The sequence below is a fragment of the Myotis myotis genome, unplaced genomic scaffold, assembly GCF_014108235.1.
Source record: "Myotis myotis isolate mMyoMyo1 unplaced genomic scaffold, mMyoMyo1.p scaffold_m19_p_32, whole genome shotgun sequence".
Classification (NCBI taxonomy): domain Eukaryota; kingdom Metazoa; phylum Chordata; class Mammalia; order Chiroptera; family Vespertilionidae; genus Myotis; species Myotis myotis.
The window spans coordinates 2,205,254-2,232,830 of NW_023416338.1; the positions used below are offsets into that span (position 1 = coordinate 2,205,254).

General features: G+C 48.6%; 2 protein-coding genes across 8 annotated transcripts in view; both read right to left on the reverse strand.

Moving 5' to 3' along the window:
• Nucleotides 1-4,799: 4,799 nt before the first annotated feature.
• On the reverse strand, nt 4,800-16,675 carry SLC35E1 (solute carrier family 35 member E1). Of its 2 annotated transcripts, none has more exons than XM_036302594.1 (6): nt 16,218-16,670; nt 15,878-15,948; nt 13,359-13,496; nt 12,012-12,137; nt 8,148-8,393; nt 4,800-7,681 (listed from the first exon to the last, which is right to left on the reverse strand). In XM_036302594.1, exons 1-6 carry the CDS (start codon nt 16,621-16,623, stop codon nt 7,451-7,453), a joined length of 1,218 nt encoding a protein of 405 aa, XP_036158487.1. In that variant the 5' UTR covers nt 16,624-16,670; the 3' UTR covers nt 4,800-7,450. The 2 variants fall into 2 exon arrangements, with proteins under 2 accessions (XP_036158487.1, XP_036158488.1); XM_036302595.1 differs by lacking the exons at nt 4,800-7,681; nt 8,148-8,393 and adding exons at nt 8,704-8,877; nt 14,599-14,796 and having other exon boundaries at nt 16,218-16,675.
• Nucleotides 16,676-18,146: 1,471 nt separating this feature from the next.
• MED26 (mediator complex subunit 26) overlaps nt 18,147-27,577 on the reverse strand; it is a 46,921-nt gene continuing 37,490 nt past the window's right edge. For 5 of the 6 annotated variants that reach the window (XM_036302587.1, XM_036302592.1, XM_036302589.1 and 2 more), the window contains 2 exons: nt 21,828-21,902; nt 18,147-21,355 (listed from right to left, as the gene is read on the reverse strand). In XM_036302587.1, coding sequence (XP_036158480.1) covers nt 19,706-21,355; nt 21,828-21,902 — 1,725 coding nt within the window. In that variant the 3' untranslated portion in view covers nt 18,147-19,705. Of the gene's footprint in view, nt 21,356-21,827; nt 21,903-25,070; nt 25,877-27,577 lie in introns of those variants that run through there. The other variant, XM_036302593.1, reaches the window with a different exon arrangement.

A 27,577-nucleotide genomic window follows, 5' to 3' on the forward strand; every position in this document is an offset into this window, starting at 1 on the left:
GACTGAAAGGTCCCAGGTTCGATTCCGGTTAAGGGCATGTACCTGGGTTGCAGGCACAGGAGGCAGCTGATCGATGTTTCTCGCTCATCGATGTTTCTGACTCTCTGTCTCTCTCCCTTCCTCTCTGTAAAAAATCAATAAAATATATTTAAAAAAAAAAAAAAGAAGTTTTAACTTGTGACCTGCCATGGATAGACTTCAGAGGTAGCACAGAATTTTTGTGAATTGAAGATACATAGCATTTGTCAGATTAATAGAATCTGTGAACCAAAACAGGTTGATGAATCTGTATTGTCATTTTTTAATGACTGCATATGACTTTGTGGTGTGGATTTACAATAATTGATTGAAGCTGTTACCGGGAAACTCCTGGTTGGGCTCAAGCTGCCTGTCACTGTGTCCAATAACGAAGGCAGGGTTGAATCATATTAGATGTTTATTGAGAAGGCCAGCCAACCAAGAAGACAGGGTGCTTACGAGCATCAAATCCTGCCTTCCAGCAAGATTCAGGGGACAGGATTATAAAGCAGAAGGGGCTGGGGTGAGGAATGCAGCTACGTGCAGGCCTGGGGGTCCACAGACATCAGCTATTGTAATTGTAATTTGTCATTAGGCAATGAGATGATGATAAGATATTTTGACTCCTAGTGGGTCAGGCCTGACTATGTATAAGAAATTTAACCCCCTATGCACATAAGTTTATGTGTTCTAAGATCTAAAATGATATTACTTTCCAGATTAATTCAGTGTTCTATCAGGTTGTAAGCCCCCCCGCCCCCCCCATCAAAGCCAGACTATGGAGTCTTTTGGGTTGGTTCCATTTTTAGACCATTAAAAGTGTCTTTGTGTGTGTGTGTGTGAGTGTGTGGGTGTGTGTATACACACACATATATGTTATATATGTATACGTATATATGTGTGTGTGTGTGTGTGTGTGTGTATATACACAGATATATACATACATATACACATATATATATAACTTGTGTTTAATCTAAGGTAGTGCACATTTAATGCTGATAATTGCTCAATTGCCTCCCAGAAAGATTGTACATCCATGATTACTAGTTTCATAATTCATTTCATATTGTTTAAAGTGCATTTATCCAAGACTGAAAATTTAAGCATCACAGGGCATCACCTAGGCCCGTGGTCGGCAAACTGCGGCTTGCGAGCCACATGCGGCTTTTTGGCCCCTCAAGTGTGGCTTTTCCTAAGCCTTAGGAGTACCCTAATTAAGTTAATAACAATGTACCTACCTATATAGTTTGTTTAAAAAATTTGGCTCTCAAAAGAAATTTCAATCGTTGTACTGTTTTGATATTTGGCTCTGTTGACTAATGAGTTTGCCGACCACTGACCTAGGCTCATTTCAGTGGGCTAATCTAAATCCACTGGTCAGAAGAAAACAGTAGAGTTGCCAGATAGAGGCTGCTGCAGAGATGGTCTCCAGGGACTTGGAAACAAGACTTAAGTAAAGAAACTGTACACACCCCTGGGTGAGATGAACTTGCGGAAGTGACTTACCTAAGAAGCAAAATGGAGATAAGTTTAAAACCACATGCATGCTTGCTTTGGTCCTGCAAATATGCCGTGAAAATGTATTCCATGTCAGAAGTGTGTGCTATATTGTGCACTGCAAACTTATCTGAGGGCTTAATTGTAGCACATTCCCAATAATGAAACGCTACACTATGTACATAGACACCCAGAATCAAGAAAGAATATTTAATAATATGGGGAAATGTTTCTGGCATATTTTTTAAAAGCATACTACAAAATAATATGCACAATATGCTAGTTTTTTAAAAAATGTGTACATATCCTCCCCTTCCCCAGATGCAACTGCTCTGTTCAGTTTCTTATGTATCTTCAGAGATAAACTATTCATAAACATTTATGTGTCTCAATACGTTTTGGAAATTGTTCCTTCTATCCATAGATCCTTCTCATTAAAAAAAGTTTTTATGGATTTTAGAGAGGGAGAGGAATAGATAGAAACATTGATCGCGTCCTGCATGCCCCCTGCTGGGGATTTAGCCTGCAGTCTGGGCATGTGCCCTGACCCATAATCAAACCTGTAACCTCTTAGTGCATGGGTTGATGCTCAGCCACTGAGCCAAACAGGCCAGGCTTTCTCATTCTTTTTTACATTGTAGCTTTAACAGTTTAGTTAAACATGTATAGACAATAAGAGTTATTTAAAAACTTGAAGCCCGTTGCACAATGATTGGCACAATAGGCCTTCCTTCCCCTGGCTGCTGGCACCGGTTTTCCTCCGGCACCCGGGACCCAGGCCTTTGGTCTGGCCGCAGCAAGGCTTGGCTTCTCTGCTGCAGCCACAGCGGAGAAGCCAAGTCTCTTGTCTTCACTCCGTGCCTGTATGCAAATTAAACCACCATCTTTGTTGGGTTAATTTGCATATGCATCCTGATTGGCTGGTGGGTGTAATGGAGTGACACCAATTAGCATGTTTCTCTTTTATTAGTGTAGATTAGGATGGCAAAAAATCCAGACTGATAATCCAGACCTATAGTCTCAATAAAGCCAGAGCTTGGTGTAGTTGTCACCTCGTCTCCCACAATAACTGAACCTCATGTGGTGAACTAGCTGAAGCCAAAGGAGGGGAAGAATGATGTGGAAACAAGATGGTCCTGTCTTGTGCTGGAGCATGGAGCAGTCATTAGGCCTGATCTCGTTACCAAGCAAACCTGGTCACATGGGAGTTGCCCTGAGACCAACAGGTATTACAGTCTCTGGAGAAAACATTCCTGAGTAAGAGTTCACTCTCGTCTGACAAATGAGGCCATCACTGAACCAGGCCCTTAATTGTAAGGCAGTGACGCACCTTAGGTCAGAGCTGCTGGAATTGTAGTGGCAGACTACAAAACCTCTTGGGTCATCCTTCAGGGTCTTACAGTAGCAGTATGGTCCAGGCAAGTGAAATGACAGGATATACTTTTTAAAAAACACATATTTTTATTGATTTCAGAGAGGAAAGGAGAGGGAAAAAGAGAAACATCAATGATGAGAGAATCATTGATCAGCTACCTCCTGCACCCCCATCCCCCACTGGGGATCGAGCTGTAACCCGGCATGTGCTCCAACCAGGAATTGAACCGTGACCTCCTGGTTCGTAGGTCCACACTCAACCACCAAGCTACAATGGCTGGGCCAGGGTATATTTTGATCACACCAACTACTCTTAGGAGTATATGACTTAGGTGAAGAAAAACCAAAGCTAACTATTATGGCTGCTCTGCTCAGCAGAGGGCCCTGGACTTGCAGTCAGACACTCTTGGGTTGCAGTCCTGCTTCATGGGCCAAATCAACTTCTATTTCCCTCTATAAAATGAGGCTAATATATCCCACTTGTGTTCTAATGTTTAAATGAGGCACATATAATACAAACTGTAAAAATACCTTGTGAATTATTAAGTGCAAGTCAAAACATTCCCATATGCCCTTCTACCCTGTATGTTCCTTATCATTTTTTTCATGTACCTACAAGAAAGCACCTCTGTGCCGTATAAATTAAGGTGAGTGCTCTGAGGGTAGAAGGCTTATATATCTCAGCTTTGTGTACTTGGTACATATTAAAGGTTCAGTAAATCATTGAACAAAAGATTTATGAATTAAACAGTTGTAGGCAGTTGTTTTAACAGAAACATACCCTTTGAGGAAAGAATGAAGAAAACTGAGTCAGTATAGTCAGGTTGCTAAATTACTAAAATCAAGTAGGCTGAGGCATGAGTAAATAAGTTCTTGCTTTAACTAGGTGAGGACTTACACTTTAAAACAAACCAACAAACTGTTCTTATTGATTTTAGAGAGAAATATTGATGTGAGAGCAAAACATCAATCAGCTGCCTCCTGCACACCCCCTTTGGGGGATCAAGCCCACAACCTGGGCGTATGCCCTGACTGGGAATCAACCTGCCATCTCTTGTTGCAGGGGATGACACTCAACTGAGCTACACCCCTTTTTTTTTTTAACTCTTCAGTTGTGCATCAATGCCTGATAGATAACCCTCTGTAGACTTAGGAAAGAATAAAGGACTTAGGAAAACTTACATCCATTATCCAGATCACAGAACTTCTAGATTACCATCACACCAGTCCAGAGGCTCAGAATGCAGGGCTGATTCTTTTCAAAAATGTGCTTTTTACTGTAAGAACTGTTTTTCTTTCTTCTTTGGAACACTCTGGGTAGTGCTTAGTTGTGTTTCCAATTTGCAAATCCCCAAGACTCTACAGATCTTTGTCATTTATTTCTAGCCAAAGCCCCCTGACTCTCTTGTGCTCAGTCAACTTCAACTGCAATTGAAGCGAATGGTTTTAAGTCATAGGGAGGGGACTGGGCTTTGGAGGCAGACTTAAGTAGCTGGGTGATCCAAGACAAATAACCCTTTTGGGCCTCATTTTCATCTATTAAATAATAAATCAATTATAAGGATTGTGTGTGAGAAACCACTGCATTGGGCATGTAGTAAGTATCACACCTGAGAAATGTGCTCCACAAGCACAAGCTGCCAGGACGTTCTTGGATTTTGTTACTCTGTTCAATAAAGGCATGTCATTAACTGATAAGCTGGGATTTCTATAGTTTTATTCTACCATCACATAAATTCACAAATCACAGGTCCTAAATTTGGCTCAGGAAAATCAGGTTTGCAACTCTTGGCTATGAGAACCATGTAGATTGTTCTTTCTGTACCTCTTGTTCGTCTCGTTGCTGGACACACTGAAGACAGTCACTCAGAAAGAGACCCTCACAGACAAACTGGGACCAGTCTTGATTCCCTAGAGACCATCATTTATTTTTGGTAAATGCCATCAATGAATATACAGTCATTCCCAAAGGATAGTCTACAGCATTTAAGTCTTGAAAACAGGTGATCATTTAAAAAAAAAAAAAGAATTCACAATTTTCAGATCCTTTAATAATTTAATGTTTTCTGCCCTTAAGGCTGTTAGACCCTTAACAAATTAGGTCTAGTTGTGTCCCAGCAATACTAAAGGCCTATTGCATTATGTATGCCAAATACACAGCAAAATTCAGAAGTCCCAGTGCTTCACTGGAACATATTCTGGCTTCTCTCCTTTGTAATAGGGGTGTGATTTTCCCTATAATGAGTGACTTAAAAAATTCTACACCAAGTCTCAATACAGTGATCCAAACACTTTAAAAATGCCCTCTGAGCCTCAGTTTCCCCTTCTGTAAAATGAAGGAGTTGGGTTAGTGTTGCAGGCCAGACCACACCACAAGGGTAAACTAGACTCGCTACCACAAACCCGAGAAGTGAGGAGTGTGAGGGGAACAGCTGCAAATGTGGATGTGGGAGGCGGGCCAGGCAGTAGTGGCTGGGAAACCAGCCTTCAAGGGGTCAGTCAGCTCTGAACTGTCAAGTCTCAAAAGTATGTCTTTGTCTTTTGATTTGATAATTTGGCCTAATATGATTGTCTCATTTATTCCAGTGTATGTACTTACTGTAAATTTATGTACAGAATTAAATATCCCATTTATTAATTTATAAACCATAATAAAACCAGTCACTTCCCCTCTCCAGTTTCTGCATTGGAAAAGGAAAACAAACTAATGTACACACTTCAGCAACATCAGAAATTTCATTAAATCTGAATGTAGGCATAATTCATTTTGGAGTTCAAATATATGTTCAAGGAGTCAGTTACTCTAATCATAAAGACAACACTGCAATATCTTTGCAGTTCAAAATTATTCCCATTTGTTATTCAGCTTTGAGAAAAATTCAGCTGTAGGCTTGTCTGCTTCTGGAGAAGGCACTCAGCAGGCTCATCACCAATAATACCCTTCAGGACTGCCTTTTCAGATTTCACATAGCAATCATCTTGAAATTTGGGGCCAAAGTAATTAGGAAGCAAGCGAATAACAGACAACAAACGGACTTCAGAGGCTGGTGGTTCATAAACTCACAGGCCAGAAGGTATCCCAGACCTCTCCAGAAGTGGCCCAATGTAAGCTGACAAAACAACCTCTTAAATACAAAATTCCAATTATCAGAAACAAACCAAGTCAAGCGTAAACTGTCTCTTACTCTCTGAGTGGGAAAAATGTCTCACTCACCAGGAGGTAAAGGATGACTCCTGCCCCAGCTGTTGGGGACAGTGCTAGAGGAAGAAAGCAGCATCAGCACAGACCCAGCCAGTGTCCCAGGAGGAGGGTAACAGTCCTCCATGATGCCAAGAAAGATGGAAACCCCACCTGGAGTTTGGCACACAGGTCATCGTGCTGTGAACCTCCCCAAACCAATTATTCCTACTTCTTCTTTTTTTTAAGCCAACTTTTTCTTGACCAAAGCATCTGATTTGACCAACCAGATCCTAGCTTGGTGCTCGCCTCTTTTCCCTTCACCAGGACATGATTCAGATCCCAATGTAAGCACCACGAGAATAGGACACGGAATCAAAGCACTGCTCTTGTCTGTCACCAAACCGGCCAGGTAATATTCTTGATTCATTCTGTTTTCAGCGATTATGGTCATTTGAGAGGTGCTTCTCAACACCTCATTGTTTCCTACCCAACGCTGGTATGTGTCAGACAGGCATCAGCAGTGGGAACTTTGTTTGTTTTTAAACATTTAAAGCAAAAGGTTTTCAATCTATAAGCCAGTCTGTATGCATCTTCTACTGGGGACCAAGGCATAAATACACAACTACAGAACATTCCCTACGAAAATGAGATCATGAAATCAACGTCTCCTGGACATCCTCCCAAATCGTCACAGCAGTGAAGACCCACCAGAAAAGACAAAGTCAGAAACAGAGTTTGACACACTGAACTTGATTTCCTAACGATCCCTCTCCCAGCCCTCCAGTCTCCTCCTCACTGCTCTGAGAGGAGCAATGACCTACTCCGCTCTTCCTTCTGGATCCTGACACACAACTCTGACTTGCTGGTCAAAGAATCAGCCTCTAAGAATTCAATGCTAACTGCCAACAGCTGTTCACTTGGGAGCGTTTGCCAGTAACTGCAAATAGCCATGAGGCTGAAAGGGAAACTGAGTCCATCTCCTCACCCATGCCAGGGTCTATATCCACAACGATTCCGCCTTTCCAGAGGATTTTCTGGAAATGCTATCTGAGAAGCAGAACAAGAACTCTGAAGTACATGACTTGGGGATTAAGTCCACACAGAAAGGTAAAACCTGGCCAAGATCTCCGTAGTGCTGCCGCCTCAGATGACAAACTCCAGGAAGAAAGGGCATGAACACCAGTGCTGAGGGCTGTGGTCCTCACTGCAGGGAAGGCATCCTGCTGCCCCGGGGGCCGGGAACCCCAGGGTCCTCTGATGGCTGCGCACCGTACCCTCGGCGGGGCTTACATTCACCGGTTGTCAGAAGTTCCTGGTACTGCTGGGAGGGGTGGGTTTGTGGGGAGTTGCAGAACAGCCCACCCTATCCTCTAGGCTCTACACGTCATAGCGGTTCAAACTGTATGAGTTTGGGTAGTTCTGCCGGCTGTACTGGAAGTGGTCTGTTAAGGTGTTGTTGCGGCCATACTGATAGTCCCCATGTTGGGGGAAGAGGATGCCGTTGTGGGGCTTCTTCAGGGGGCTCCGGTGATGCTCCTTACTGCTCAGGTCCCCTGCTGTGATAGGGAGGAGGTGCTTCTGTGCTTGCTGATTTGCATCGTACTTGGTCTGCAGGGTCAAGAGAGCAGTGGACATTGGTTCCTTCCCAGAACACACACAAGACAAAGGGGGGCTCAAGATTCCCTGCCAAGTAGCCCTTCAAGGCCATGCAAGTGTTGACCCAGCAGGGCTGGACATGGCCAGTGAACTGTTAATGGGCTGGCCCTCCCTGTTAGCCATCCTTTGTCCTTACAGAGGACTAAACAGCCTACATAAGGAGAGAGTGACATCCTGACAAAGCCTCAGGAGACCCAAGAGCCACAGCTGGAGTGAGGCAAGGACTGGGGTCATCCATGGGGGAAAAGGCAGGTCAGGATAGGAGGGGCTGTGCCAAGACCATAAACCAGTTTGGCAAAACTGGGAGCTGGAGCCTGGGCCTCTTAGCTTCTGGCGAGGCCACTTCTTTTCCCCTCTCCACCAACTCTTGGTGCCTCCCTGGGTGTCGAGGGATTAGACAGTCTCCTCTAAGACTCACCTTGTTGTACAGGAAAACCCCCAGGATGGCTGTCATCATGCCCAGGACGTTGGTGCTGGTGACAGGGTTCCGCAGCATGATCAGGGACACCGTGATGACCATGATTCTCTTGGTGGCGTTGGCGACCGAGTAGCTCAGAGGGCTGATGAGGTTGAGGATGCTGAAGGCAATGACGTTCTGGGCAAAGTTACAGAAGCCACTGACAGCCAGAAGCAGGAGCGTCCAGGGCCACTGGGACACATAGGTCTACAGACAGGAGCAAGACAGCACCATGGTCACATGCCAGCCCTGGCAGAGGCTGGGAGAGCGGCAGAGTGGTTTATTGGGGTCATATGGTGCAGACCAGGATGGGTTCTAGTGTGGTAGCAGGTGCTTTATACACACAGCCTCTAACCCTCACGACACTGCATGGCACAACAGCCATCACCATCACCATCATCACTGCCTTCAACGTCACCATCACTGTCACAGTCACCACCATCATCCACTACTGTCACTGCCCTCACCACCACCACCACCACCACCACCACCACCACCACCACCACCATCGTCATCGCCACCATCGTCATCGCCACCTTCCCCTTCTGCTGAGAAAGTGGAGGCTCCAAGAAGGAAATCAGGTGTCCAAAGGGTGCAGAGCATGGCGTGAACCAGAGCCTTCCCTCATCCCTGGACAGTGAAGGCCAGGGCTCTGAGGTTGACGGAGTAAGGTCTCAGTCTGATCGGGCTCCTGTAATAGACACCACAGGCCCGAGGGCTTACAAACAACAGACATTTATTTCTTAGTTCTGGAGGCTGGAGTCCAAAATCAAGGAGATTCTGTGTCTGGTGTGGGCTTCTTGGTTCACAGATGGTGTTTGCTTGTGGTGTCCTCAAAGGTGGGAGAGGTAAGGATGCTCTCTGGGGTCCCTTTAGAGTACTGATCCCACTTGATGAGGGCTCCATCACCCCCATGATCTAATTACCTCCCAAAGGTCCCACCTTCTAACACCATCACATTGGGGGTTGGGTTTTGGGGGAACACAAACATTCAGACCATAGCAGACATGACACATTCTGTAAGACAGGGAGGTCCTAGGAAGGCAGCCGCTGATACAGGAAGAAACCCCCGAGGTGGGGAGGCAGAGGACCTGGGTCTGCCCGTTTCTGGAAGCCCTGGGCACTGTTGGACCTCTCTGATTGTGGTTGGTTCTCTCTGCAACAGGGATGATCCCTGTTGAGCCTGCACAATGCCACCATTGTGGAGATCAAATGCCATCATGGCTCCAAAAGTGCTTAAAAAAAATTCCAAGCCACACAAACATAAGAAGGCAATTGGTGTGTCTATCTAACGTCGATGTTTCTCTCCCCCTGCCCCGCCACTTCTACTTTCTCTAAAAATAAATCAATGGGAATAAAAACCTTGGGTGAAGCCAAAACCGGTTTGGCTCAGTGGATAGAGCGTCGGCCTGTGGACTGAAAGGTCCCAGGTTCGATTCCGGTCAAGGGCATGTACCTGGGTTGCGGGCGCGTCCCCAGTGGGAGATGTGCAGAAGGCGGCTGATCGATGTTTCTAACTCTCTATCTCTCTCCCTTCCTCTCTGTAAAAAATCAATAAAATAAAAAAAAACAAAAAAACAAAAAAAAAAAACAAACCTTGGGTGAAGATTAAAAAAGAAAAAAAGAAAAAGTGATCACTAGAAGAAAACTGAAACATGCCCTCAATACAAGAAGAAGCAAAGAAAAGAGACCAGTGCAAAGCCTACATATACATGTTCGTGCGTGTATATGCACAGAGACACTAAAGAGCTGTAACACAGGACGGCAGAAGAGAACTGACACCAAACCTACCAACAACACAATGTAGCCAATGAAAGGAATGAGAAGACCTAAATACGTCAACATGAGTGATCTCCAGGACATATTGAGTGAAAAAAGCAAGTTGTTCTTTTCTAAATATCTAAAAAGTCACTTTTTATGTAAGGAGGAGGGAAGTTATGAATGTATCTTTGAATACACCTTGTCATATCATTTGGCTTTGACATTCAGTAAGGGGTGTGGAGAGAAAGCAATGTCTAAAAGTTGGAAAGGAACCCAATGGTTGTCATTGACACAGGCACATTGTGAAAACAATTCTTGCAAGTGCCCTTAGAGCAGAGTATTTCAATTGTATAGTAAGGCCTCAATGACAATGACAGGTACTGAGACTTGAAGCGGAAGGACATATTAATGAAACCAGTTTTACCAGAGGCTAAGTGATATAAGCAAGAGTTAAGTTCCTATAGCATCTCATCAATGCTCCAACAGAATGACCTCTGTACATTTTTTTTAAATCCACCCCTGATGATATTTTTAAAATTGATTTCTAGAGAGTGGAAGGAAGGAGGGGAAGCGAGATAGGCACATCGACTGGTTGCCTCCCAAATGTGCCCCTACTGGGGCTGGAGAACCTGCAACTGAGGTACATGTCCTTGACCAGGAATCAAACCCATGACCCCTTTGGTCCACGGGCCAATGTCTAACCACTGAGCAAAACTGGCCAGGGCCTGCTGGACATTTTTTAAAAAAATATATTTTATTGATTTTTTTACAGAGAAGAAGGGAGAGGGATAGAGAGTTAGAAACATCAATGAGAGAGAAACATCGATCAGCTGCCTCCTGCACATCTCCTACTGGATATGTGCCCACAACCAAGGTACATGCCCTTGACCGGAATCAAACCTGGGACCCTTGAGTCTGCAGGCCGACGCTCTATCCACTGAGCCAAACCAGCCAGGGCTGGACATTTTTAATGGAACATGTTCTAAGGAAAAGTAGAGCTGCACAGAAATCTTGAACTTCTTGCTTGACCTGCAGTTGTCCCCAGGGATTCTCATTCTGAAGCAATGTGTGTGTATAGTAGAACCATGTATGCAAATAACTGGAGAAGAATAACCAAATAGGAATGTTGCAAGGAACCAAGTGTTCCAAAAAAGCTATTCAGAAAAAGCCAAAGCAGTAATAAATTATGTGATGTTAAATGGGAATTGAAATAAAAGAACCCTACTCCATGCCCCAAAAAAGGAAAAACACTTCAACTTACTGGCTTATCAGCTCTAACTCTTACTCTGAAAATGGTAATTAAAAGGGAAGAGAAGCACTGCACTGCGTCAAGCACTAGTCTGTACTTCAAGATAACAGACTAGTCCCGGTCAATGACGACAAATTCTTCACAGAAAAATCCTAGCTAAGCAATGTGGAAGGGAAATCAGAAACGGAGCCACAGTTTCCTTATCTGATAACGAGATAAGCTCCACTATAGCCACAGGTAGAGCTAAGGTTTAAAGACGAATGTCAAGAATCTAGCCAGATCGCATTAAGCCCTAATAAACATGTACTCCTCCATAACTCAGGCCTGGAAGAACCACACACAGCTCCTTATCACTGCCTCCTGCATTAGTTTCTAGCGTGCTCTCTGGAGGCCAGCCCGGCACAGGTGGTGAGAAGACACTATTTCCTGTGCTCAAGAGAGAACTGAGTACATGTAGTACATGAAATATGTACAGAGATGCCACCAAGAAAGGAATCAAACGCAGTTTTAACGTTAGAGTGAGGTATGAACCAGATTATCAAGACAGGAAAGTCCCCTGTGCTGGCAGTTTTTTCATCTTTTACGCCACTGCTATCAACAGCTGGGATCTAGCAAGCTGGAGAAGGAAATGCAAAGAAAGCCAATTTCCTCGACTTCATACAACGTGAGTCATGACAAAGAGATGAGGATTTAAAGACCAGGCTGTCAGAGGCCCCAACAGCCCCAAAGTCAACACAGAGGTGTAGCTCCCTGACAAAGCACCCACTTTGGAACCAGTCAAGAAAAGGGTGTGTTCTTGGTGCTGGCCAACTCACCAGGTCACTGCTGACCAGGAAAGCCGAGAGGTCCACCAGGACCCACGTGGGGATCATAAAGAAGACGGCGTGGCAGCCCAAGATGTTCAGCAGCCGCAGATGGTGGATCCGTGAGTCTCTCAATACCTGAAGAGAGAAAATCTCTTTAAAGGCCAATTGACACTGTAAGTGTCAAAGACTAGTTACTCAGGCTCCAAACACAGTGACTGTACATTAACCCTGAAACCAGACCTTGACTACTATACCTGCAAGGGTACCTATGATGAGATAGGCAGCTCATGCCTGAAACAAGTACAATGTTTTATACACAAAGGACCAAGAAAAGAAAAACAAAGCAAAAACAAAACAGCAGCACTCAATGCCTCAATGCTGGCGTGGCACTCTGGAATCCCACTAAATTGGCATATCACTGTTTCAGAACACAACCAGGTAAAGTATATCAAGAGCCATATATGTCTTCTGACCCTTATCATTATATCCTTATATAAGCTAATCATAAGGAAATCACCTGAGAGAAAGACATTGTAAATTATTGCATTACTTACAATGAATACTTGGAAATAACCTGCATTTGCAATAGAAGAACTAACTGTATTAATTGTGGTACCTGAGGAGTGTGATTGTTACAGGAGTTAAGAGCAATATTTTTTAATGATATCGGAGAATGCAATGTTACAATAATAAATGACCAAAACAAAATTCTAACATGTATCCATAATATTACAACTCCAAAAGCTGTGCAGAAAATACCCCTAGCACTGTTTACCCAATAGCACAGAAACCCCTTGGCAGGTGGGGCAAGTCTCTTAATTCTTCATTTCTAGCACCTACTACAGTGCCTGGCACACAACTAGGTACTCAATTCTGTTTGTTTTTTTCATTAAGCTTTTCTCTATTTTTTCCCATCAAGCATGTTAATTGTATAATAAAAAATATAATCTCTTGGCACACATGTTCTCTTTCACTCTCTCTCTGAAGCATGCCCCACCTTTCCCCCTCTTCTTCCCTCAAAGCAAGTACCTTTGCCCCCCCCCCCCCCCCCCCAGCTCCCAGGGCCTTTCTTTTGCCTCTGAACTGGTTTCCTGAGCCCATGCAGCCCAGCTGGCTCACTTTTTCTTCCTCTGTGACTTTGTTTCTTCCCCCCCGCCCCTGTGACTTTCTAAATAAACTTTTGCTTGTATTTGAAAATAAGAAAGTAACAAAAACATATTGAAAAATTAAACAATAGAAAACCAGCAGAAGGACATGATTTTCTTCATCACCAAAGAAATCCCTACTTGGTCACTTTTTCAATGTTACCCACGCACCCCCAGAACATCAAGCGTACCACAGACAGTATCTAAATACCTTTTTGGAGAAAATATTCTGAAGCGAGAAGCACAGTGTGGCAGCAAGAGCACTGATGAGCCCCCACATATCAAACGACAACTCGGTGACAGTGGCCAGCAGGACGCCGCTGATGATGGGGATGAGTGACAAGTACACCTGTGGGAGAGGGTGGGCAAGGCTGATGGGCCGGAGTTGAGCTGGGCCGCCCAACACAGACACCAGGGGAAAGCCTCAGCTGCTCTCTTCTCCTTCACCAAAGGGGCACCACCTATGTTTGGACAACAGTGTTAGCTGTGACGGCGATGCTCTGGAGGTTGGGGGCAGGGAGATGGTTATCATAGTGCCTGGGGCAAGGCTGTGTCACTGTGGGCAGCCCACTCCTTATACCATCACCCCCATTAAGAGCCCTTGCTCAGGGCCACCCACTGGGGCTGCTCCTAACAGATCTATCCAGCTGCCACCACCAACACACCAGGGTCTGAAACCCCGATCCTCCGGGAGGCTGGCAGGGTCCCTTTTCCAACTTTCACTTACCACTGGCTGGGACACACTCGCTTTCTCTAGCTGGAGAGCTACTCCTCCCGCAGGCCTCAGTTCACACAGCATTCAAGAGAACTTTCCCCACCCACCTTCCCCCACTCCCACCCTGTCGAGTTCCTGGGCCCGGAGATCTCCACCCATTGTAAGTGTCCATTACATAGTCTGTGTCCCTGCACTTTTTTAGGGTAGGTCCTTTCAGTGCTCTATCCTGGTGTCCAAAACACAGCAGGCGTCCAGTAACTGCTGGCTGAATGATTGAGTAACGTGCTGGGATAGGAGGCCTTCCACAGGGTCCAAGCTTTCCAGGGCCTGGTGCATGGAATGGCTCATGAGCTCTCTGCTGGCTAAACGGCTCCCAATTTCCAGATAAACAGAATCAATTCCTGACATTTAGCTCTTCTGACTCCCAGCTTCTCTCTCTTCTACAAAGGACTTTCTTAAAGTACTGTGGAGATTTAGGAGTGGCTGGTTAACCCTGCCCCCCCCCCCCCAAGTACCTCCTTGCCCCCCAAGCCTCCACCCAGGGCACAGCAAGGGCTCTGAATTCCAGCTTCCCCACTACTGGCTATGGACCTCAGGCACATGACTCTCCCCTTACAAGTCCCGTTTCCTCCCCTGAGATCTGGAATGACCTGCTTTATCTTCCTCACAGGGTGGATCCATACTTATTCCTTCATTATCAGACTCCTGCCCAAGTCATTCCCTACTGTTTCCTCACTGGGTGAAGTTTCCAGCTCCTCGTCCAAGCCAGGTCCAATGTCCTGTACAACGGGGAAACCTGATAAACACGCTGTGATATCGCGTGATGCAGCTGCACACCTCCTGAGCAACTCCGACTCCGGAGACAAGCCACAGCTGACATCACCCTGGGAGCAGGCAGCAGAACACACCCAGTTCTTGCAGGGAGAAAGACAGGCTGAAACAAAAAATCAGCCGGAGATGGCCCAATTTCTCTTTTTAAAAAACACGTGTGTGTGTGTGTATAATTGATTTCAGAGAGGAAGGGAGAGGGGGAGAGAGGCAGAAACATCAATGATGAGAGAGAATCACTGACTGGCTGCCTCCCGCACACCCCCACTGGGACAGAGCCCGCTACCTTGGCATGTGCCTTTGACCGGAATTGAACCTTCAGGCCGCAGGCCGACGCTCTACCCACTGAGCCAAACTGGCTTGGGCAGGCCCAATTTCTATAAGCTGATCCAAGGTACTGCTGCTCTTAGTTACATAAAATACAGGATGCCAGAAACCAACCAAGTAGAAAAGAGGCGCTCTGTCCAGCATGAAATGAATTCCAGCTGGGGAAACAGGAGTCCTACTTCTACTTAAGGGCATGGATGGGTAAGGCTGTCTCAGGCTAAAGCCACAGCTTCTCTCACCCCAAGGCAGGAAATGCCCTGGCTTGGCACATTGAACAGGCCCTGGATTATGCCCAAAGCACCTTCCTTATACAGTTCTGGGTTCTGTCTGTTATTTTAACTTCCATTCTCAAACATTCCCAATTCTTGGCTGTTTTATTTCAAAGACTTTGATGAATTTTTCCAAAATCAGACTGCTTTGACGAGCATCTCACTTCAGACCCCAAAAATCTCCAACCTGACCATGCTTGACTCTTGTAAAGAAGTGAAACTCCACTCCAGCACGAAGTCAGATGTTCCATCCTCGGTCCCGCTAGAGGCGCTTGGCCTCGATGGGACCAAGTCATCATCTACCAGACACTTTGGGTAGGAGATCAAAGGAGGGAGGCAAGTGGAACTAGAGAGCGAGGGCAATGTCCACGAGACCACAGGGGAGAAGCAACTCGGGGACACACACACCACTGTTCCCAGGGTAACTTCAGAAAATTAAGAGCAAAAGGGCCACCAGAGGCATCTAAACCGACTTCCTTATTTGACAGGAAGCCTGGCAGCCCGCAGGCCAGGAGCCTGGACCACGTCACCAGCCGGACAACTTCCTGGAAGCCCGTGGAGTCCCCACCTGCCCAGAGTCCTCCTGGTTACCTTTGTGCTCTGCTTCTCTTTCATGATGATCCGGGACAGGAGGACCACCCAGATGGGCATGGTGGCCTTGACTGCAAAGAGAAGCAATGGGGCGCTCAGCTGGCCGCCCTAGCCCGGGGTCCACCCTGGGAGCTCGTGACCCAACTTCCCCGCGGGCTGAGACAGCTTGGCAGACCCTCAAAACTCTTCAGCCCTCCTCTTCCCGTGGGATTCCACCCCAGCCCTACGCGGCCTTCCCCTCCCACAGCCCCCCTCCCCTCCCGTGCTCGCCCCTCCCCAGCTAACAGCCTGGGCGGCATTCCAGGTGAGACACCACCCCACGACCCGTCGCCGCACTCACCGGTGTGCGCGTAGGACACCGGCACCTTCCAGATGCTGACGTGCGCCGACACGGACGCGAAGTACTTGCCGAAGGCGAGGGGCAGCACGTAGCGCGGGTAGAAGCGCGGCGGCAGCAGCGGGCCGGGCGACGGGTGCGGGTCGGACCCAGAGCCCGAGACGGGCGGCGCGGGGGGCACGCGCCAGGCGCGCAGCAGCGGTGGGAGCCCCGCGCACAGCGCCAGGATGTGGCACAGCGATACGGTCACGGGGAACGGGAAGGCGCTCAGGATCACCTTGTTGACTACGTTGCCGCCCGCGCTCAGCGCATACCACAGCAGGCACAGCGCCGCCACCCGCGCTCCCTCACGCGCCCCGCCGCCGCCGCCCGCCGCGCCCGGGCCCCCCGCGCCCGGGACCGCCGCCATCCTAACCCAGCGGCCACCCCTTCCCGCCCGTTCGACGGCCCTACGCGGGGCTGGGGCGGGGCCTGGAGGGGCGGTGCGCCAGCCAACGCCGCTCCCCATTGGCCGCCGCCCCTCGTCACCGCCGGGCCTGGCATTACGTAGCAAGCGCAGGCCCCGCCTCCCGCGGGTGGGCTTCCGGTGGAGGGCAGGACCTATCCCGGAAGCGGAAGGAGACGCGGGCCGAGAGCCCAACGGGGTTGCAAAGTGGTGGGCTGGCTGGGGGACTTGGAGCCGAAGTTCTAAAAGAATTGGTGGGCGCGGGTGAGCCACCATGGAGCTCGCAGGCCACTCCTCGACATCGCGCTGCACCGGCGCCCGCAACCAGATTCCTGATAGGCAGACACCGAGGATGAAAGGTCAAGTTGTGAAAAGCTAAATCCTTTCTGCAAACCGGGAGCGGACTCCCGTGGCTGGTTCTCTGGAGCACGTCCTGGGAACTGCCGCTACGTGCTCTGTGCGGTAGGTGTGACCCTCTCCAGTTCACAGGCGGACAGACCGGAAGCCCAGACTGGGCAGCCTCCTCGGGCACTGTGGGAGAGGGAGGTGCCGCGCCCATCTGTTGATGCCTAGGGCCCCCGCGGAGGAAAATAAGACGGTGTTCTCAGCAAGATGATCTTGTACTACTTAAAGGACTTTGGTCTGCTCCAAGTCATATACTAAATAACTTTGGGAGTGGGCTTGGGGATAGGAAGGGTGTTAAAATTCTCTTACAGTGTCCTTACTTGGCAAATTAGGAAGTGGCAGTCCATCGATCTCCAAAATGTTGGAGGAGAAACCTTATCTTAAACTTTGGTTCTCAAAGGCAGGCAGTATCTACCATGGGACTTATTGGATACTCAGACAGGAGAGCTGTTCCCTACAGCAAGGAGCAGAGACCTGTCCCAAAGCCCAGGTCTGAGGAAAGGATATACTTGTGACACTAACCTGAACCCTCGTATCTCCCAGCTGTGCGGGTCACCATTTGTCACAGAGTAATGTCACTTCCTCAGACATCCACATGGCAGCAGGGCTGGCCACATTAAGAGTGAGAAAAACAGGCACACTGAGGTTAGGAAAGAACTAGTTACTCCACAGCACAGATGGTTCCACTGAAGTGCTTCTTAAAAAACTTTGATCATTTAACTTAGTCTTACAACTCTGAAGCAAGCACTTGTATCTCCCAAATGGGGACACATACAGGAGTGAAGTGAGCCACACAGCTGGTAGATGGGAGGGCCAGAGTTCAGCCTTAGACTGCCCTCAAAGCCACTTCACACACTGCCTTCTTGGGGTGGGTGTGTCCTACACCAAACCAAGGCAGGCTGTCACTGGCTCTAGAACTGTGGCTCTGGATTGACTGGACCTCTGGGTTCACCCTAGATTACCCTTCTTACGGGTTAGCTGCTTCTTCATCTGTGAAATTAAGTAGATATGTCCAAGATGACCATCCTGGAGTGGAAAAACTAGAAAACCAAAGTCATCTAATTGTTCCAGGGACAAAGGTGGAGAATTAAATGATTCTTTATTATCCCTTTACAGTCAAGGAAGAAAAGTTATTTAAAAAAAAAATCGGCACTAGCCAGATCTAAGCTCCAGGTGTGCATGGGGAGTTGGCAGCTTGGGGCCAGGGCCAGGAGGCACACTGCCAGACATGGCTCTGTGCCATGCCATATAAAAACTATAACTATTTTAGGGGGTAAGTAAAGGTCACAAAATCTCCCTGGGTCAGGTGAGGCCTGGATGGAGACAGGATAACATTCCTTGATGTGGAGCCTTGGTCTCTTATCACCCAAAGCCAGTACGTGACTTGAGGTGGGAGAGGCAACATGTGACGCTGAATAAATGAAAGGCAGATGGAGGTCAGTGTCCATGAAGAATGTTAACAGGCTGACTCGGTCACTTTGCCTACCTACTTCTGTACAGACGCATACTGTAGGGCCCAAACCTTGAACACGTTTTCTTGGCCCATCCAGAATAAACAGATTTGGCTGTAAAGGACCAAATTAGAAATGATTCTCAGACTGGTTTGTGCAAATGGTTTTTTTTTATTTTTTATTTCCACATTTATATCACAAGGTGTCCACTTACTGGACCAAATAGCAAAGTTGCTCCCTTCTGCATCCTGAGAACACAGAAGTCTAGATACTGTACATTCACTAAGGCTCCTTGTTTTTGCAAATCGCGTTATGACAACCATAAGGCAAACGAATCTAAAGGAATGGTCATGAGTGTTTCCAGCGCACAGACAGGTCTCCTTGCCAACAAACAGTACAGCTTTACACACCAGTAGCACCTATGGGAACCTTTTGTTTTGGGGATGAGACTCTAGAAAGGTGACGTTTTCTAGATATGTGCAGAAAAGGGAAAATGAAAAAATAGAAAGGAAAATTATTTGGCTGGTGGTGAAATGGAATAAAATAAACTCTAGAAAACAAATTTTTGCAGCATTTCTTTAAAAAGTGAGTTTGAACTAAAACGAAATACTCATGTGTGGATGCCCATGGAGTGTGGGTCAAACAGGCTGGCCAGGGGCCCACCTGATGCCAGCAGCTCATTACATCTGGCACCATGATGGAAACACTGGCTGGATGGGGTGCCAATAGGCCATGAGGTTGCCCACTGCCTCAAACACTCAGGGCCAAGTGAAAGAACAGAAAATGCAGATAGATGAGATGCATGCTTCTGTCACTGTGTTAAAGGTAACTTCTCCCACAGGTTTTCTGTGCCTGCCTGCAACTGAGGTCCCAGCTCATGGATGCTGGGAAGTGTTCGCACCTCTCCTGGGGTGGGGAGCTGACGCGTTTTATAGCTGGTTTGCTATAGAGTTCTGAACTCACTTTGCCGGCCTTCCTTCCACGCGGTCCTTCCTTTGTAATTTTGTTAGTAAACTGGTAGCAGCATTTCACAAAAGAAGGAGAATTTTGAGGGAAGAGCTTAGAGAGACCTAAGACCCCCCGCCCTTCCCTTCTGCCTCAGCTGGGCTCCAAACCACTGGAGGCTTCCAGGCCTGGCCACCCTCCTGCTAACTGCAAGGTGGGAATGCACTTAGAGGCTGAGGGGCCAATCAGTCTAAGCAAACATAAGGCAGAATGTTCAATCGCCCGTCGTCACCGTGCGGATCAAGCGATATGCACTGCGTCCAGTCATACCAGTTACCCTGTGTGTCCTGACACCCATTCACCCCTGGCCACTGGTGGGCTTGGATTCTGTCCAGATCGTTCTGTGTGACCTGGCGGCTTAGCCCCGGGAGGTCAGTGAATGGGCCCGGAGGCAGTAGCACGTGTGGCGTCCTGGCCCCACGCCGGGTGCTCTCCTCCTGTTTCAGGTACTCAGACATGAAGTGGTGGGCCCCTGGGGTTTGTGCGCCCGAAGATGAGAGCAAGCTGCTCTGCCGGCTTAGGTAGGACTGAATGATCTCATTGCGTGACAGCTCCTTCCAGTTCGTCTGCTCAAAGGGGCTTTGGAGGCTGGTCTTGGCCTCGGGTTTGTCCAGCTCTGTCCTGGGTTGCTCCGTGTGCACAGGGCTGTCGGCCCGCACTGGCTCTTTCTGGGTCAGAGGTTTGATCTGTCTTGTCATGGGGTCAAAGGTGAGCTTCCGCTCTTTTAACCGCACAGGCTTGACGCCTGCCTCGGCCACTTGGCCACCCAAGTTCACCGTGTAGTCACGGGGCTGTTTCCTCTTCTTTTTGCTGTCTGAACCACCAGAGGAGGCTGCATCACTGTCCGCCCTGGAGGAGTCTGGGGAGAAGCCAGCCCGGGGTAGGATGGACTCAGCTGGTGACAGCCCTGCCTTGCAGACCGGCCCTGCCAGTCGCTGGTGGCCCTCAGGCTGCTCTAGCCAGTGCACTGGGCTCTCAGCACTGGGCAACAGCTCTAGCCGCCGCACAGGGGGTGTGGATGGCTGGGCAAGTGGCAGTGGTGACGGCACCTGCGTGACATCGAGCGACTGGGGCCGAGGCAAGGGACTGGGCACAGAGCCCTTGGGTGAGTATGGGCTCCGCTGCCGGGCAAAGGAGCCCTCATGCCGTGAGTTCCGGGGACTGAAGGAGCAACGAGGCGGCCCTTTGGGGTGGGGAGGTCCCGAGGTCTCGTCCGCCCTGTCCAGCAGCTGTAGCACTGCAGCCTTGCTTTGCAAGCAGGGCCCGGAGGGCTTGCCCAGACCTGGGGAGCTGGTGTGCGGCCTCACAGCATTGATGGGGATCTTGATGCTGTGCTTGTCATTCTCGCCCTGCTCCAGGCAGCTGCCCTCAGGGCCCACGTGCCTGCCACTGTCCAGGGGACCTGGGAAGCTCTCGGGGCTCCCACCTATCCCATTGGTGGGGAGAGGTGATGAGTTGGGAACCAGGGAGTCATGGCTTACTTTGGAGACCTTGGGAGGTGGCCCAGGGTGGCCAAGGTCACGCTGGTCCCCCCGGCGCTTGCGATTGCTCAGCCTGTCCAGCCGCAGCCCAGGCAGTCTCTGGATGTCATTGCGGTTCTTCAGGTCATGGATGCTCTTGGGTGCGCTGGCCACCCCCGCCTCTGGCCGGCAGTTGTGGGCACCCCCGTTAGCAGAGCCAGGGGCACCTGCCAGCCCCCGCAGCACTGCCTCATTCTGGTGCACAGGCTCAATGAGCTTCTGCCAGTTCCGCAGCAGCTTCTTGGCCCGCTTGGCGAGCTCTTCGTTCTTGGTCTTCTTGCGGACGTCATTGATGAGTTTCCCAAGTCGCGTCTCCTACAACCAGAGAAAGACCATGGCACTTTTTTTGAGACGGAGTCCCCCTGTGGCCCCTAAACCACTGGCTTACCAGACACAAAACCTATGGGGAATCTGGGTCCTTTGTGACATCTAAATTCTCAAATATAGTCCTCAGACCCTAGGGTCCCAGGGCCAGAGGCAGCATTCTCAGAAGCACTGTCCTGCAGGCTACTGGCACCAAGGCCACTGCAAGGACCCTTTGTCAAGGAAGCTTTCTGGATGACAGTACATTGTGGGAAAGGCAACAGCAAACAAAAGAGCCCAGGGCCAGCGACACCCACTGCAGTCTCCCCTGGGTATCCTCCTCACGCCCTCCCCAAGAGTGTAAGGCATCTTGCGGAGGATGGAACCCCAACTCTGGGACTGAACCCCCAACCCCACCCCAGGTGCCTCAGTGCCCAAGGAAAGATGACACTCTCAAGCACGTACTGTGGGCTGGGACACTCACCTCCAGTGCCTCTTTGGTAATGGGGTATTTCTCTAGGCTGGAGATGACTTCCAACACCGCCACCATGTTCCGGATCTGCAAGACAAGAGCCACTCATCACAATCCTTCCCTTCTCCCTACCCTAGCCTGCTCCACCTCTCCCACACCAAGAGCCAGTGGAGCTGGCATCTCTGAAGCCCCTGCTGCATACCTCTGCCCGGGGGGCCACATGGCACCCAGCACTCACTCTCCTATCCATGTACATGGCCACACTCTCGAGTGTCTGTCACACAACCAAAACTCATGACATTAATGAAACAAGATCTCTTGATCAAAGAGATACACTCTACTCTGCCATTTGATGGGGTGGGAGGCTAAAGTGTTAAATAAAATACACCAAGTTTAAAAGAAAAGATTGATACATAATAATCCAATAGATTTGGCTACCTTAACAAGACCTTTAGAGTTCATCCAAAGAAACTATAAAGAGAGCAAAAAGTCGAAGTGGGAGAAGACAGATGCCACAAGGCCCCGATGACCCCAATCTGGAACATACAGAGACCCTGAGCAAAACACAGGAGGCTGTAGCATCAGTGCTCAAGTCTCCTGGTAATCAGGAAGTGTAGACCGAACCCTCAAGTGAACACACTGTACACACCCACCGGGCAGAAATGGTACCTGACAATGCCAGAGAGTTCTTGGCACAGCTGACTGGGGAGCGATGGGCTTTGTCTAGTACAAACACGTATGTACATCTTATGACCAAGCAATTACAACCCTTTAAGATACTTGCTTCAAGACAGGCCCTGTCCTACTAATACATGTTCCCATATGTCACCACCTTGGTTTAGTTGTCACAACCACCCCAGGATAGATACTATTATCATCACATTTTACAGATAGGAGATGATACAGAAAGTTGCAGGTGACATGTTCAAACGTTATGATGACACCAGTGTCCTCTAGGAGTTTGAAGGAACAGAGTGAGAAATTCAAGAGCCAGAGAAATGAGCAAACTGCAGCTTTTGTATACAGTGGGGCCTTGGCTTTCGAGTTTAATTCGTTCCGTGACGGAGCTCGTAACTCAAATTACTCGTATGTCAAATCAACAGTGAACAAGTGAGACACGTGATGCTGGGCTGATGATGTGGCGTTCACTGTGACGTTCGCTGCGCCAACTAGCGGTGGGGTATCTGAAGCTGGCTCGTAACCCGAAATTTAGCTCGCAACTCAAAGCAAAAAATCTGCCAAGAGATGGCTCATATCTTGAAAAACTCGTTAGTCGGGACACTCGTAAGTCAAGGCCCCACTGTACTAATAACATGGAGTTCAAACCACCGGGAGGGAAGTATCACATAAAATATATATGGCTACCTGGCTGGTGCGTGAGGGCACATGCCAGAGTTGCAGGCTTGATCATGTGTGTGCGCGCACGTGTGTTTGTGCGCACGCAGGAAGGTAACCAATCATTTCCCTCTCATAGATGTTTTTATCTATCGCCCTCTCCAAGATCAATAAAGACATATTAAAAAAATATATGTGGTGATTCCATTTACACCAAGCACTTCAAGATTAACTCAAAATGAATCATAGACCTAAATATGAAAGCAAAAACTCTCAGGCTTCTAGAAGAAATAAGAGAAGATCTTTTTCACTTTGGGGTAGACAAAGATTTCTTAGGAACCCCCAAACACTAACCATTCAAGAAAAAATATGGACAAACTGGAAACTATCTTAATCAAAATCCAAGAACTTAGGTTTACTAAAAGACACCGCTAATGAAGAGGCAAGCCTTGGCCTAGTAGTACATGTTGACAAAACATTCTTGCTGAAGAATTTCAATAGAGAATAAGAACTCCTACATCTTCATCAACTGAGCGGCTGCAGGTTTCCAGTGGGCTGGCTGGAATAGGGAAGCCCACATCTGGAGTAACCCCCTTCTCCCACCAAAATCACACAGTGAGCATATCACCCCCTACACATACACACACACACACACACACACACAGCAGAGTTATGTAGACATGATACAGTAAGGAAAGGTACATCTCCACCCAGCCACTGCAGCATCTCCTTGTAGCTTTCCAAGAAATATTCCTTGCAAACACAAGCCTGTGCACATACTTATCCCATATTTTTAAAAAAACAAAACATGGTTTTATGTCTTGCTCTTTCTCACTAACATCTGAAATGCCCAGCAGCACAGACCCCTCCTTTTGCTCAGCTTTCCAGTGAGGGGAGGCCCCACCGAGCAGGGCCAGTTGGGGGACACTTGGGTGTTTCACTGGCTGTTATAGACAAAGCTGCTATCACTACCTTTATCAGATATGACTTTGGTCTAACAAACAAGCAACCAAAGGGGCTGTGGGCTCCCAGGACATGAACTACTGTAATTAGCCCCTAGGGAGGCTGCTCCCATTGGAAGGTGAGGAAGCCTATTTCCCTTATCTTTCTGTCTTTGCCAGCACCAGGGTGTATCAGTTTCCTCTTGCTGCCAAAGTGTTCATACATGATCACAGACTGAGTGGCTTAAACAAAATGCATGCATCATCCCAGGTCTGAAGGTCAGAAGTGTGCTTGGGTCTCCGTTGGGCTGTGATCTAGATGTTGGCAGACTACCCTCCTTTGGGGCTCGTTTCCTGCTCCTTCGGGTGTTGGCAGGATTCAGTTCCTCAGTGCTACAGAACTGAAGTCCCTGTTCTCTTTGTGGCTGTCATTTGAAGGCCATTCCCAGCTTCTGGTAGGCACTGCATTTCCTGGCTTGCACCCCAACCCCGCACCACACCTCTGACCAGCCAGGAAATGGTCTCTGCTTGTAAAGATTCCATATGTCATCACCACCTTGTTTAGTTGATGGCATCAGGCTGTGCCCACCTGGACAATCCAGGTCTGCTCCCTTAGTCACAAAAGTCCCTTCTGCCATGTAAGGTACCATGTGCCCAGATACCGGTGACTAGGATGTGGGGCTGTTACTCTGCGGGCATTGTGTATTCCTGGCTTTTTTTTTTTTTTTTTTTTTTATCTGCCCCATTTCCAGCTAAAGGCAGTGTGGGTGTAAATTGCAGTGACCACAGATCACGACAGTAGCCCTCACTGTGCCCAACAGAGCTCTCGCAAAGCTGCCCCTTTGCCAGGGGCCAATTTGCGCCCTGTCAACAATGGCCTCGTCTCATGATGTTTTCATTTGGGGCTGTGGCTGTCTCTAGAAAGCTACTTCAAACTGAGTTAAAGAGGCGGATCTGAGAGGAGACACAATCAACATACCTTAATGTGCCTTTGAGTAGGGATGTGGTGCAAAAGGAGACTGCATGGTGAGGAGGCCAGTTGCACAGGGAGAGCAGGGCCACCAGCTCCCTGTCCCCAGTCCTGGGATTCAGCCTGATAGGGTCCTGAGCTTGCCACATGGCCTATTTCCACCCTAGTGACCTCACTCTGGTATATTTAGAGCCCTAGGTCCCCATACACTCCTGGACCAGCAGTCCCCACAAAGCAAGCCCAGCAGCACAGAGTGTCCTTGTCCTTGGGCAGACACTATCCCACTGCCAGAAGGAGAGAGAGGCAGAACACCTGGGCAGCCTGGGACTGGCAGCCAGCTGGTGCCGCAGACACCCTACGGCCAGGCCCCTCCTTGGAAGCTTCACAGGAGCTGAGACAGGTCAGGCTTGCGGGCTCTGCCATAACTTGGTGGTGTACTGAGAGGCCCTCAGCCCTGTGGAAAATGTTACCCCTGTCCCCCTCCTTCTGCCCCCGCTTCATGGAAGTTCGGAATCTCCCTGAGGGGCTCACCCCTCTGGCTCTGCCCCACTCTTGGCCATGACAGGCAGGGCACTGAGCACTGTGTAGGAAGCAGTGCTTGGACATTCCAGATAGAGACAGTCTGTAGACCGTGAGAAATGCTACCAGGAGTCTGTCCCTCAGCCCTGGCCCTTACCACACTGGACAGGCAAGAATCCTGGAGGTCTGTGCAACATCAGATCAGGCCTCTGGCCTCAGATCCAGTTGACAGTGTCACCTCAGCCAGCCTGTTGGTAGGCAGTGGCCTGACCACAAACAGAAGGCTCCTGAACCTGTCTTACCAACCCACCCACCCACCCACCCACCCAGGAGCAACAGGCCTCCCACCCTGGATAGAGAGGGCCTGTGGGTAGCAGGGACACCTAGGTGACATGCCAAGGGGGGCTCCCATCCAGGCTCGAGGACTGCAAAGCCCAGCACAGATCCTTGGCAAGGATGTGGGTGTCAGCTGGAAGGCAGGCAGGCATGCCTGTGGCAAGGGCATCACCTGAGTGGGGTCTCCTACAGCAGAGGTCCCAGGGCCTTGTGAGATGATAAGGCAACAAAGCCTGGAGAGGGGAGAGGGAACCAGAACGAAGACAGTGGCATGAGCGAGGATGCCAGGAGAACATAGCCTGCCTTCTATCAACTCCAGCCCAAATGGGAGCTGACTGCTACTACCACCCCAAAGACCACCTACCTGTCTGCATGAAAACACATATTCTCATCACCACAGCACATACACCACTCCATCCTGCATGGGGAGGGAGCCTCTGAGCCGTTTTTGGAATAAGTCTGCAGGCCAGGGCTGAGGGCCACATGCAGCCAACTGCTGTCGTGGATGCCTTGGGAATCTTCCCAGTAAAACAAACACACACACCTCAAAACCACCCGCCAAGCGGCTTTCCCAAAAGGGGCAGAATCCACACACCAGGGAGTCTGAGCACTGCAGCCTCTCATTTCCTCATTAGGGCCCCCGCAATAGATGCAAACTAATTTGAGTTTCCTGAACAATTAGTGAGCCTAGTATCACGTCCCCTTTCTGCCAATGATGACTTCCTGTGCGAACTGCTCACGTTCTCAACCCATTCATTCAACCCATTTGTTTTCTGTATTTAGTGGCCTCTTTATTGGAAATAAATATTGCCCAGTCATGGAACCTCCAGTGTGGTGGCATTTGCTCCACAGATACCTAAATGTCCTTAGGGGAGGTACAAGATGGGACAAAGCTACTCTGGAATGGCAGAGAGCAGGCAGGGCAGGCCACGCGATGGGCAAGACTCAGAGAAGACCTGAGGTGTCCACTGTAAAGGAAGGGCAAGAAGTCATCCTGGGTGTGACACAGGTGTCTACAAAGTTACCCATGACTACTGGTGGGACTAACTCCATAACCACCTTGCTGATGGTTTTTATACTGGATTCAGACAGCTTAAACGTGGTTGTCCATTCAGACAGCCAGTGTCTCCAGCATCAAACATGTAGGCTACCCTAAACTGGCAGTTCTCAACCTGTGGGTCGCGACCCCTTTGAGGGTCGAACGACCCTTTCACAGGGGTCGCCTAAGACCATCGGAAAACACATATATAATTACATATTGTTTTTGTGCTTAATCACTATGCTTTAATTATGTTCAATTTGTAACAATGAAAATACATCCTGCATATCAGATATTTACATTACGATTCATAACAGTAGCAAAATTACAGTTATGAAGTAGCAACGAAAATAATTTTATGGTTGGGGGGTCACCACAACATGAGGAACTATATTAAAGGGTTGTGGCATTAGTAAGGTTGAGAACCACTGCCCTAAACTAAGGCACCTCCTGGCCTCGGGCCAGGGGAAAGAAAGAACCCTCACTGAGCACATCCTCACTAGGGGATGGGGAGGATGCTCCGCACTGCCAACCCAGTTCCTGGGCTCTTACGGGTTCTAATGGAGATTTCCCACATATGAAAAGCAAGAGTAGGCGCAAAGGAAGTAAGACAGCCTTCATT

What these genes read in the sequence shown, in the direction of transcription:
- SLC35E1 (XM_036302594.1), bottom strand. Translation starts at nt 16,623, where the DNA reads ATGGCGGCGGTCCCGGGCGCGGGGGGCCCGGGCGCGGCGGGCGGCGGC. An exon ending in GGTGTCCTACGCGCACACCG is followed by an intron (nt 15,949 to 16,217) that starts GTGAGTGCGGCG and finishes TTCTCTTTGCAG; the next exon opens with TCAAGGCCACCATGCCCATC. An exon ending in AGAATATTTTCTCCAAAAAG is followed by an intron (nt 12,138 to 13,358) that starts GTATTTAGATAC and finishes TTCTCTCTTCAG; the next exon opens with GTATTGAGAGACTCACGGAT.